Source organism: Delphinapterus leucas, chromosome 4 (assembly GCF_059928025.1).
Source record: "Delphinapterus leucas isolate spDelLeu-1000000601 "Yukka" chromosome 4, BTC_Dleu_Yukka2, whole genome shotgun sequence".
Taxonomy (NCBI): Eukaryota; Metazoa; Chordata; class Mammalia; order Artiodactyla; family Monodontidae; genus Delphinapterus; species Delphinapterus leucas.
This window is the reverse complement of record NC_143132.1, coordinates 147,076,626-147,090,076: the sequence shown is the minus strand read 5'-3', so window position 1 is coordinate 147,090,076 and position 13,451 is coordinate 147,076,626. Positions and strand designations below refer to the sequence as shown.

The window sequence follows — 13,451 nt, the reverse complement described above, 5'->3', positions numbered from 1 at the left end:
AAATTTAATTAATCAATTAATTTTTGGCTGCACTGGGTCTTCGTTGCTGCATGCGGGCTATCTCTAGTTGCGGTGACCGGGGGGCTACTCTTCGTTGCCGTGCGTGGGCTTCTCACTGCGGTGGCTTCTCTTGTTGCGGAGCACGGGCTCTAGGCACGTGGGCTTTAGTAGTTGTGGCACGCGGGCTCTGTAGTTGTGTCTCGCGGGCTCTAGAGCGCAGGCTCAGTAGTTGTGGCGCACGGGCTTAGTTGCTCCGCGGCATGTGGGATCTTTCTGGACCAGGGCTCGAACCTGTGTCCCCTGCATGGACAGGAGGATTCTTAAGCACCGCGCCACCAGGGAAGTCTGGGAGTTTGGATCTATTAAAATCCCGGTCAGTTTCCACATCTGCATGGTGAGGATAATATACGTCTCGGGGGATAATAGCAAGGGTAAAATGAGATTATACGTACACATACATGTATTTACACAGTGTGTTCCATGCCCTGTGCTGAAGGAGGGGTCGTCATTGTGGTGATGACAATGACAACGATGATGATGATGATACAGAACCTTGTACCCATCGATCACTCTTTTTATTCATCAAACACAAAATTAAAATGAGCTGATGAAGGAGAAACAGAAGCCCTAAATGTTCTGCTACAGAAATCTACTTTTGTTGCCCAAAGGCACACGATTTTCACAGCTTTCTAGAATCTCAAGCCTTTCACACTAGTACTTCTAAAAGAATTTCACCTCCAGTCAGAAGACCAAGATTTAGAAAAGTCTACAGATAAGAAATGCTACTATACGCTTGAGAACCCTCACCTTCAGCAAGCGAGGCTGCAGCGTGGGCTCCGCAGTTGTCTGAATTCTCTGGTCAGGCTCACTAGATGCTCAGGACTGACTCTATATTCAGTAGTAGCCATAACAAGGGATGACATAGTGCCATTTGCAGCAATGCAGTTGGACCTAGAGATTGTCATACTAAGTGAAGTCAGACAGATACCATATAATATCGCTTATATGTGGAATCTAAAAAAATGGTACAAATGAACTTATTTACAAAACAGAAATAGTCTCACAGATGTAGAAAACAAACCTACATCTCTTTGTAGGGGGGAGGGGCAGGGAGGGATAAACTGGGAGATTGGGATTGATATATACACACTACTATATAAAAAATAACTAATAGGACCTACTGTATAGCACAGGGAGCTCTACTCAATATTGTGTAACAACCTATATGGGAAAAGAATCTGAAAAAGGTAGATATATGTGTATGTATAACGGATTCACTTTGCTGTACACCTGAAACTAACACAACATTGTGAATCAACTATATTCCAAAAAAAAACCCCAACAAATAGTAGACAGGGCAACGAATTAGCCTCCCTGCACTGAAAGGGCAGCAGGCCAGGGCCAGCACAGCTGGTTGTTTGGCGGCCTGAATCAGGCCTAAGTGTGCACTGAATCCCCTGGTCAGGTGAGGCCACTGATTTTGCTCTGCAGACGGGGGAAGCCACGGGCTGTGCTCTCTGTGTAAGGGCCCGTCTACACGGGGCGGGTGAATGGGCTCTGCATCTTTCCACGTGCCCTGGTTAGGCGCCCTGGTCGGACAGGCTGAAGGCTGTATTCAGCGATACACAGGGCTGCACATTAGATTCTCTGCCTGGGTGCCGTGAGAGCCGCAGCTCTAAAACTGATAAAGCTCTTTGGTGTCTTCACTCCAGCCGCCCCCGCCCCAAGTCCCCTGGCTGAACAGGTCCACTGGCTTTGCTCTGCAAACCATTGGCTCTGTCTGCCCTTCTCTCGGCTTGAGCGCCACTGGGCCTCAGGGGTTCCAAGGGTTTTTGTGGGCCCTACTGGTTAGATGGGGCCGGAAGACACTTTCCACAGTGGGTGTGGCTATGTCTCAGCTCCTTTGCCTGAGCAGGAGGGGGCGGGGCCTCCCCAAGCTGCTTGTCCATTTCCACAACAGGCTTTCTAGGGAGGAGGGGCCAGGAGTTGCCCTCCGCCTTGACTATGAATGGATTCCCCTGCCTGAGTGTAGCAGGCCCGGTGCTGGCTTTGCCCTGGGGGAGCTCCGTTCTGCCCGCCTGCCTCTTGGCCTGAGCACCACTGGGCCGCACAGCTTCCAGGGGTTGCCACCAGCCCTTCGGGTCAGACGGGGCTGGGAGGCACTGTCCACGGCCTCTGGTGGGGCTGGAACTCAGCCCCTTGCCTGGGCGTGGGCAAAGAGGATCCGAACCAGGCAGATCTGCACCCTGCCGACTTCCGCGGTCAGAGCGCATCCCTGACCTGGTTCTGCGGTGAGCAAAGCCGCCGCCTGGGATGAGGGCTTGGGCCCTGCAGGTAGGAACTCGGTCCCCCAGATCCGGGAGCTGGTTCTTGCAAGCCCCTCCCCCATCCGCATCACAGCCAGATTCCTCGTGGTTGAGCCCCCAGATCCCCCTGTAGTCCCTGTGGGCCGAGAGCAGAGTAGGGACCCCACTAAAGGACCCACCATGCTGCGGAGGCTGTTTGTCCATCCCGGGCTCTCTCTTCCCACTTGAGGAACCCAGGCTCGGGGGTGACCCCTCCTCGTGGAGCTGTGCTGGTCTAGGAGGGGCATGCGGGCAGCACGTGGCCACTTCTCTTACCTTCTTGGTCTCTGAGCTGCAGGAGTGCTTCAGCCTCACCCCATGTTCTGGGATTCTCTCAGCGCTGTCTTGCTCTTGAAGAGTTGTGAGATGTTCTCGTGAGGCGGAGGGAAGCCAGGAACGACCTATGTCACCATCTTGGGGACGTGACTCCTGCTTTGATTTTTAAATCCTAGTACTCGGGCGCTGTTGGCTGAGGAACATAGAGTCAGCTGTCCGTCTACAGGATGCAGGCTGGCACCGTCAAAGTTCATGGCGGGGCATCTTCATTTACACGTTTGCCAGTAGTTCCAAGCTGGAGGCTGAACAGGCCCCGAAGAATGTGATCATCTTGCTTCCAGGCAACCTCAGCAGAGGCAGGCTGGAGCGGGCGAGTGTGGCCCCTCTGGCCCTCTGTGCTGTCCTTGAGCTATAGATTAAGCAGGAGAATCTCGCCTGGTTTCTCAATGTGTCCAGGAGCACCAGCTGTAAAGCACCTGTTACTTTTCTGTTGGATAGCTTGATAGAAGTTCTCAGAAAGTTCCTAAAATTTCCTACCAACCAGGATGTGACTGTCATCCTGAACTCTGACCTCCCATCTAATTAAGAGGGGTGAGTGGGAGGAGGGCATGACAGAGCAGGGATCAGGGGTCACATCAGCCCCAAAAGATACCAAGGTTATTGGGTAAGGTTTTTCTTCAAACTGAAAACCCTGACACTGGGAATTCTGGGGCAGCTGGGGTTACCCCCACTTGGAGTATGCGGACCTATAAGCAGGTAACAAGACAGACAGGTGCAGACAGAGAAAGACAAACATCACATGGTATCACTTATATGTGGGATCTAAAAAAATGATACAAATGAACTTATCTACAAAACAGAAAGAGAGTCACAGCCGTAGAAAACAAATTTATGGTTACCGGGGGAGGGAAAGGCAGGGAGGGATAGATTGGGAGAATGGGGTTGACACATACACACTACTATATATAAAACAGATAACTAATAAGGACATACTGTGTCGCACAGGGAACTCTACTCCATACCCTGTCATGCCCTATATGGGAAAAGAATCTAAAAAAGAGTGGATGTGTGTATATATGTATAACTGATTCACTTTGCTTGTACACCTGAAACTAACACAACATGGTAAATCAACTATACTCCAGTGAAAATTTCGAAAAAATCCACTCACGAAAAAAAAGAAAAAAAGACAGGTGATCCCATTATCTCCTCCTCCTTCCTGTGTGGGTCCCATACATGAGAGATTTTTAAAATTCAGGAATTTCCCTTAAAAACATCCTCGACAAAGGCAGATTATGCTTCAGACCACTCACTGGTAGTAAGACTCCTCATAGAAAGGCGTACATACCTGAAGTCATGTTTGAAGATACAAAGAAAGGCTGCAGTTGGTTTCACTCACTCATTTGCCTCCAGAAGCAGAGGGAATGAGTGCACGTGGCTGGGTGTGAAAGCCAGAGAGGGTGGAATATACAGGAATTCCTCAAGCTGTGGAGGGCACATCTTTTCTAGCAGGATCTCTGTCCATTGAGTAAAATACTTTCTCAAATAAGGCATTTCTGTGAGCGCAACCAGCCCTGTGTAATGCATGAGACCTTAGGCTGAAATTCAGTCCTGGCATGAAAGCTCCAGTAACCAACAGTCCTGGGAGGTCCCAGGCTGAGGGCGTTCCTGAGACATGGGACTTTCTGTTTTAAAAGAGGGAAAGTCCCAGCCAAACTGGGGTAAGCGGGTTACCCTAATGCACATCACCAGTGATCCTGGTGGAATTCGAGTGTGAAAGGGGCCTAGTGTTCCAGGCCCAAGGGACCAGCCAGCTTCCCAGGGGAAGCCTGGATGTGGGAGATGCATGGCTATCATGGGAGGTCCTCAGAGGCCAGCCTCAACTCCAAGAGCTCCCAGATCTGATGTAGCTGGAAATGCCATGCTCAGCAGACAACTCGGAGTGCTCCAGTTTTCCTCTGTGGACAATTACAGGACCAGTTTAGGGTATGGGACGTGCCTGTGTGGCTTGAGGCCCATGCCACAGACCTAAGAGCCCTGTACAGAGGGGACATGTTAATAGGTTATAAAGCCACCTTGAAATAAAATACATGGGTAAGTCAGGATCCTCTGGTAGGGCTATTTTGTACAATTTCAACTGTTTTCCATAGTAATTACAAACATATCTTGTTTTTCTTTTTTTTCAATCTGCATAAAGTATGGACTATGGCTGTTGGTTCATTCATTTTTTAAATCAATTTTTTAAATTGCAGTATAGTTGATTTACAATGTTGTGTTAATTTCTGCTATACAGCAAAGTGGTTCAGTTATACATACATACATATATATATATATATATATATATACATACATTCTTTTTAAAATATTCTTTTCCATTATGTTTTATCACAGGATATTGAATATAGTTCCCTGTGCTGTACAGTAGGACCTTGTTGTTTATCCATTCTATATATAATAGTTTGCACCTGCTAATCCCAAACTCCCACTCCATCCTTCCCCCACCCCCTCCCCCTTGACAACCACCAGTCTGTTCTCTACAAATGTATCTCTTTCTAAAGCACAAATTATTATGGAGACATTCAAAAAATTGCCGTGCCTGGTAATAGTTAACAGCACTTTCATCACAGCACTGAGATGCAGAGAAGTTCAGGACTCTTCCAAGTGATGTCTCCCCAGGGCTGGGCAGTTTGTAAGGCAGCAGCTCTAAGATTGGAAGTACTGCCTGGTTTCCCATCTAACACCAGGGCCACACTTCCTACAACCTTATTTCCCATTTATTGAAGATGGCAAGACCCCCAGCACCTAAAACTGTACAGCCCCTGGACTCTAAGACTGAATTAGGCCAGTTTATCTTGATAGTATGATCTCGTCATTAGGAGAAAGGTGTGTGTGGTTTTGTAGTTGACAACAAGGGCTCCGCTGTCACATGCCTGGGTGGAACTCTCACTTCAGTACTTTGTTAGCTGTGCAGGACCCAGGGCCACTGTCTCTGTCTCTTCAGGCTGCTATATAAGCCACGGACTAGGAGGCTTATAAGCTACAGAAATACATTGCTCACAGTTCTGGAGGCTGAAGTCCAAGGCCAGGTGCCGACACGGTTGGGTTTTGGTGAAGGCCCTCTTCCCGGCTGCAGACCGCAGCTTCTCACTGTGTCCTCACATGATGGAAGGGGGTTCGGGAGCTCTCTGGGGTCTCTTTCCTAGGAGCACTAATCCCAATCACGAGGGCTCCACCTTCATGACCTGATCCCCTCCCAAAGGCCCCACCTCCTCATACCATCACCTTGGGGATTAGGATTTCAACTCATGAATTTTGCGGGATACAAACGTTCGGACCGTGACACCCACCTACACCCTACAGGGCTGGGCGAAGGTTTTTATTAGGTAACGCATACGGCCTGGTGTATAGTACCTTCTGAATAAATATTTCCTTTCTCCCTAATTCCCAAACTAGTATTTCAGGATAAACTTTTAGATTTACTCTCTAATCTTGGAATAAGAAGGAAAGATCGACTACTCCTGCATTTGCTATCTTCAATGGATTCCTGCAGAAGAACACATGAGGACTGTTCTATTTATTTGCAGTTTTACGACAAATTAAGGCCACAACATTCTGAACTGTTTAAGATCAATAAATACCATTTTAAACTACTTTCTCAATTACCAGTGGTCCTGCCTCAGTCAAGGATCTGCCAACTTTTTATTTAACAAAGCTACAAAATACAACTAGCAATAGCATGTTTGGAAAGTTAAATAATAATAGGGTACAAAGTCAATGCTATCCCCATAATTATTAGCAAAACCATTCAGCTTTCTGAGAGCTAAGCTACTGTCAAATCTTATTTCACAAGTGTTATCGAAAACTTATTAGAATTGTATTGCCTGCTCTGATGTCAAGTAAAATTACCATGTTAATCTGGAATCTAGACTTAACAGGCTCAACTAAGAGTTTCCTGGTCTCTCTGGAGTTTTTCCAGCTTTCACGGTTTGAAGGGAAGGTACATTTGTTTGTCATTACGTCCTTGGAGTTCATAACATGGGGAAAGAAGTTGTATAGACTCTTCATATCAAATTGATAGAAAACCTGATCACGGAATAGCAAACATGGATTTCTGATAGGATTTCCTACTAGAGGTGTTATAATCTCTGTCTCCTAAATAACACATGTTTTAAGATGATCCAAAGTACAACCAGGTTGGGGATGTAGATGTAATATATTAGAAACATCATTTAAAATGTGTGTCCAGTGGTGCTGACATTTTAAAAGAAGAAAGGCAAACGGAATTTAAATACTCTCTATAAAAGTCAGCATTAATATCATGAGTCTGCTTTAATCAGTCAAAAGTAAAAAAAAAAAAAATCAGTTTAATAAAATTTCATATTAAAACGATTCAATGCTTTCAGGGTTGAATATTTTAATCTAAAGTATTAAACTAAACATATAAACCTTGGTGGTGAGAAAGTCTGTAGGCGGTAAAATAGTCTGGGTAATGTTCTAAAAATCAGTCTTGTATTATATTAATTAAATTTATAACATTTTAAGGGAAGAAATGTTAAACACATAGTTATCTGACTCTTTCCCCTCAGTCTATGGTGGTCTGTAACGGGCAGTGGCAGACTACAACTCACGGGCCAAACCTGGCTACTGACTGCTTTGGTAAATAAAGTTTTATTGGAACACAGCTGTGCCCATTCATACATATTGTCTGTGGTTACTCTAGTTACAACTACAGATTGGAGTAGCTGTAACCGAGGCCGTATGGTGTTCTGTAAGCTGGAACCTGTTTTCAAATAAAATGAATGGTAAAATCGTTATTAAAAATATCCTTAGGCACTGTGGTTTAAAAGTCCCACTTTCAACATTTAAATGTATTTTCTGTAGGATTTCTTTTGAACCACTAAAACCCAATAAAAACGGCATCTTCTGAATCAGATATTTAAAACGTTTCTGATAAGGATATTAAAATTGAAGTCAGAGCTATTTAGAGGTAAATGACTGACATTTGTCAATCCTATTTCGCAGGAAAGATAGTTCCTTCAATGAGACCAGGCTGTATGGTGGGCTTGTAACTATAATTAGTAGAAGCAGGAGTTTCCAACGGGCCTTGTAACACAAAGAACCCGGAATATTAAAGAGCATGTCGGTGTGGTTTTCAAGCTGCACCACACACAAGTTTCCTCAGCCTCCTGTAGCTGCAAACCTAAAATAGCCTGAAGGTCAAAGCCACACAGACATACTCTCGTCACTGAATATGCTGACCATGACTGATATGAGTTGAGTTTACTTCCTCCACTAAAATTATGGTGGAAAAACAGACTCCAAACTCAAGGGCAATCACTATAACCATCGGAAGAGGAAAAAGAAGAGAGGAATAAGTCCAGAAGTGGTCTAACGCAACGATCGGCTCAGACCTCGCTTTCACTAGGACCCTACTCTTGGCGCCACATATTTGAATTATTGCATCAAGAAGGCTGTAACAGAAAAGATGTCCATGAGAAAGTAATGTGAAGCCAATAGGCAAAAACGAGAATGACTGGAAACGACCATAAAATCATCAGGCTACTGGCAGCTGGGGAACTTCCACACGCCAAGCAAATCAACTGCAAGGAAATATTAGAGGCTTGAGATGAAGAAAAATACACCCGAATCCGTAATTGAATTACACAAGCCTCGCTGCATGGAGAACTCTGCTGGTCACCAGGATGCGAAGCAAACGCTGGGTTACCAGACGCGCATTTATCAGCCACAGTGATTTATTGAGTGCTCTAATAATACAAGTGTACATCAACTGATCCACAGTCAAAAGTGGCAGGTCCCTAAGAAATTTACAAGCACTTTAAGTAAATCAAAATACATTATTATTTTGTTCAATCCAGCAGTCTTCTGTGTGGGGACAGAAGGCTAGTGATAAACAGAGTCTCAGTAATGCACAGTGATTCTGATTGAAGCTTTTGTACAAAAATCTGGTTCCTAGTAGCATGCACCCACCGATAAAGACTTCAGTACAAAAAAACTTAACCCTAAGCATTACATTGAAGTAGAAACGAGATAGAATTCTGAATTCATGTTTTCCCGAAGATCACAGGAAGGGAAAAAGGATCCAAAGAAAACGAACAACAAAATAACAGAACCACACAGGAATACGAAGCTTTGAAAGAAAGCTCATATTATTACAGATCTGACATTGTTTGCACTGAAAACAAAAGTTCCCATCCACGTGGAGGTGGGATTAAAAAAAAAACAAACCCAGATCTTTCAAGTTAATAGAAATTAAACAGGGAATAAAACGGGAAGGGGTGGGGGGCAAAGGAAAGGGAGGGTGCGGGATGGATGACATTCCATCACAAAACGGTTCAAAAGGTGATAAAAATAAGACAAGCAGAGCCGAGGTGCGGGGCCCCGATGCACTTGGTGAGTGTGCCGCGGGCCAGGGCCCTATGTGGCGTACCGCTTGGTCCACTGCCTGGCCATCCGGTCGTGCTCCGCCCTGTTGGTCATGTACTGTGTGGCGATGCTACCCACCAGCGGGTCAGCTGGAAAGGAAGCAGAGTCAGAAGTCAGTCAACGCAAGCAGCTTGGCCTCTTCAAAGCCGGGGAAGAGAGGAGTGTCTGGAAAGCTGGCCCTGGCTCAAGGCGTGGGCAGGGAGGCGAGATGCTGCACCCTGGAACAAGGTCACCTTCGCCATGACCTGCAAGTGACCTGCCCCGGAGACCGCATCTCACCCCCGCCGCCCGAGGAGCACCTACCTGTGCTCTGACTGCTGCCTCTTGTCACGTCTCCGGACGAGCGTGACTCTCTCTGTCCCCACCATACATATGCTTCTCCCCCTCTTCCTCCCCTGGTTTTCAGGTAGATGTTTATTTCACAGAGAAGATGCAGGTGCGCTGTGGGCGGGGCCTGCAGGGTCCTGGATACGATCCCCTGGGGGAAGGGGGCGGGGGAAGCCTGGCCAACTCCCTGACCTGGGTTATTGCCCAGGCAGGGGTCCAGCAGCAGGTTAGTGACACAGGGCGACAGGCTGCTTCTGCCTCTATATTTGGGAATATCAAAGCCACAGAGCTCTCTACTACATAAACAGCGATCGATGTTAGTCACAGCTAACCCTCACTGACCTACCACGTCCTAAAACTTTAACACGGGAGGGCTGGCACGGGATGAAGCTGCAGCCTAAGGATGGGGGTCGTCAGGGCTGGAGCTGGGCCCTGACTGCAGGTCTCCCGGGACACTGCTCCACCCAGACGGGATCAACGGTTAATGAAAACAATTCAAAGCAACTACAAAAAAAATGTAATTTAGGTTTCTGGAGATCCCAGAATCCACCCGTCTCCCTCCATTCTCTAATCTCACTTCTTCCCTGAGTTTTATTTCCTGTATTTTTGGTGTCGAGAATTTGAGTGTATTAGAGCACGTGGATAAGAAAGAACCAAAAGGGAAAAGGAAAAATATTAGCAAAAGCTAACGTTAAATATGAAAAAAAGAAAATAGGTAAAGAATATGGAAGTGGGTTTGTGGTCTACTATCACCTCGTAACTCGGGAAGATCCTGAGAGTCTGCTAAGACCCAGTAAGACATTCAAGGTCACACCTTCGCAATAACCAAGGTATAACAGGAAGACCACCTTTTAGTGATCTGCTGATGCTGAGGATAACAAAGCTTGTGAAAGTCCTCCCGACAAGACTTTGCTTTTATTTTTTTAATTTTGTTACAGTTCTAACATTATATTACACCACTTTTTTTTTTTTTTTTTTTTGCGGTACGTGGGCCTCTCACTGTTGTGGCCTCTCCCATTGCGGAGCACAGGCTCTGGACGCGCAGGCTCAGCGGCCATGGCTCACGGGCCCAGCCGCTCCGCGGCACGTGGGATCTTCCCGGACCAGGGCACGAACCCGTGTCCCCTGCATCGGCAGGCGGACTCTCAACCACTGCGCCACCAGGGAAGCCCACACCATGTTTTTTTGTTTGTTTGTTTTTTCTTTTTTGTTTTCTGGCTGTGCTAAGAGGCTTGTTGGAACTTAGTTCCCTGTCCAGGGATCCAACCTGGGCCCCCTGCAGGGGAAGCGCCAAATCCTAACCACTGGACCGCCAGGGGAGTCCCCAAGACTTGCTTAAGTTTTAACAAACCTCACTAAAGTTTTCTTGGACTTGTGCTAAGTTTGTTACAATTATTCTAGGGAGAGGCCAGTTTCTTATATTCACTTACATCACAAACAATGATAGTCAATGGGTGTGTTCGGAATGTCTGCCTCTCTGCCTACTCTGTGATTCTTGTCCTTCACTTGCCAAATGGTGAAACTCTATCACTTCAACTAACCGAGCCAGGGTTCAAGATGATTGAAATCAGCAGTACCACATGTAGACACTAAACACCTGGGATTGGCAAGATATTTAAAAAAAAATGTTGTCTTTCAGTTCAGACTATAGAGTCTAAAAAGGGCCAAAGACAGGTCTGAGTCACATTTCTCTACCTTTGAAACAAATCATCTTGTTTCAATTTCTGGAATGCAAAGCCTTAGGGCGGAACTTGGGCACCTTCAACAGAGCTTACATCTACATCCCTCAAGACAGCTGTTTGGTTAAACACACTCTACATTAGTGATGTGCGCTAAAGAGCCATCTGTACTTCCTGACTTAACTGGTCGAGGTAAAGGACAGGTTTAATGTCAGAAGAATGACCAGTGACATTAATGTTCTAGTGCAAATCTACCCTCACTGAGAGTGGGCATACTGGGAACAAGAGTCTGCTGTTTCAGCTCAAAGGAGGGAGAGGGAGAAGGAGACAGTGGGGTGGGAAAAGCATCTATACTATTTCAACAGGGGCAGAGGGGAAAACCTCAAAAACACGGTAGAGTGTTATTGATAAAACTCACATGCGTTGTGCAGACATTTTTTGGTACGCTTAAATAATTAGCAGTAAATTCCTTTGAGTTCCTTTTATAATACCTTTTCAAGTTCGATTTTGAAAAGAGAAATATTTTTCCATCTGCAAAATTATACATGCTAAATATAAAAATAATAATTAACAATTTCAAAAAATCACCTCACACAGTACACAGGACAGAAAGTTGTAAGTGAAAACCGTTTGCAAATTCACTGAGAGAAGTACTGTTAACATTTTGACTTACATCTTCCCAGACTTCTTTTCTAAACATACAATTAAAAAAAAAGATCATAGTCTGCTTTTGGAACCTTTTAAAAAACTCACTGTATGGTGAATAACTTTTTATATCAATAATTATATCCTACTTGATCATTTTTATTTGATTTAATTTTTTAATTGAAGTATAACTGACTTATATTACTATATTAGTTTCAGGTGTACAACACAGTAATTTGACAATTTTATAGATTATACTCCATACAAAGTTCTTATAAAACACTGACTATATTTCCTGCGCATCATTTAAAATATTAACCTGAATTAATAACCAGTCTTCTGTTTAGAGACATTTGGGTTCTTTCCTTTTTTTTTTTTTCTGCTTTATAAACAATGCTGTGAAGAACATTATTGTGTGAGCATCTTTGTAAATTTATGCAAATCTTAAATTTAAAGTGTTAACGAAGGAATAAAGGTATAAAATGAAGGAATTTAAAAGTCATGTGTTATCAATCAAATAGTTCTTAAATGCTAAAATGTTTTGTTGAACAGAAAAAAGTTAAGACTACCAGTAACTGAATAGAAACTATGCAATAAATGTATATCCAATGATCATTGCAGTGAGTTTAGTGGAATGAGATACTCCTTTTGTAGTATATTTATAATTATGACTTGAAGTAAGATTGAATCTTGTTATTGGGTTTCACATTTCCTGGATACAGATACGCCAGGGATGAAATAACGATGACGGGTGACACATCTTCTTCCTCCTTCTCCTCTACTTTCCTGTCTGACCTCTGCTTCCCTACACAGCGCCAGGCGCCTGAACAGCAAGCACGGTTATTTGCAAGTGAGTGAAAGGCGATCTCAGTGCTCTGCCCCCTCCCCTTTTTTGGAGATTCGTGTTACGTGCACCTTTGATTCCAGAAGAGAAAGGCTCAGGCGACTCCTGCAACCCCATCTGAAGGCTCACCTCTCCGTGACGGGGGCTATACTGGAAACACTGGAAACCAGAAGGGTTCACAGCCCGTCCAGGAAAGGAGGGAGACAGGGAGAACGGACTTGAGGATATGGGGAGGGGGAAGGGTGAGCTGTGACAAAGCGAGAGAGAGGCATGGACATATATACACTACCAAACGTAAGGTAGTTAGCTAGTGGGAAGCAGCCGCATAGCACAGGGAGATCAGCTCGGTGCTTTGTGACCGCCTGGAGGGGTGGGATAGGGAGGGTGGGAGGGAGGGAGACGCAAGAGGGAAGAGATATGGGAACATATGTATATATATAACTGATTCACTTTGTTATAAAGCAGAAACTAACACACCATTGTAAAGCAATTATACCCCAATAAAGATGTTAAAAAAGAAAAAAGAAGACTAAAGGGGGTAAGAAGCAGCTAAGTGGTTAGAGGGAGCGGAGAACGAGGGGCAGATGGCCGAGCTGCCCAGTGATTCCATTTGCAAGGCCAAAGAACATTCTCTCTTGGTTTGGTAGGTGGTATGGGAGAAATCACATGGCAAAGAAATGCTGACTCCCTTTTCTTAAGACAACACATATATTCTCAAAGAAACACAAACAAAACCAGTCCAGTATGATGGAAAAGGGGGTGCGCTCTGGGTCCAGACTGCCTGCCTTTGTACCTCGGTTCCACCGATAACTGTGTCATGTCAGGCAAAGGACTTAACTTCTCCGTGCCTCGGTTTTCTCAACTGCAAAATGAAGCTGCTATAGTTGTTGC

General features: G+C 45.1%; 1 protein-coding gene across 4 annotated transcripts in view; it reads right to left on the bottom strand.

Moving 5' to 3' along the window:
• Nucleotides 1-8,770: 8,770 nt before the first annotated feature.
• Nucleotides 8,771-13,451, bottom strand: part of UBE2E2 (ubiquitin conjugating enzyme E2 E2) — a 349,817-nt gene continuing 345,136 nt past the window's right edge. For 2 of the 4 annotated variants that reach the window (XR_016393146.1, XM_089911204.1), the window contains one exon: nt 8,771-9,154. Coding sequence is in view for 2 of the 4 variants with exons in the window: in XM_089911204.1 (XP_089767330.1) it covers nt 9,057-9,154 (98 nt within the window). In the remaining 2 variants the exon portion in view is untranslated. Of the gene's footprint in view, nt 9,155-12,954; nt 13,451 lie in introns of those variants that run through there. The other 2 variants (XR_016393147.1, XM_089911205.1) reach the window with 1 other exon arrangement.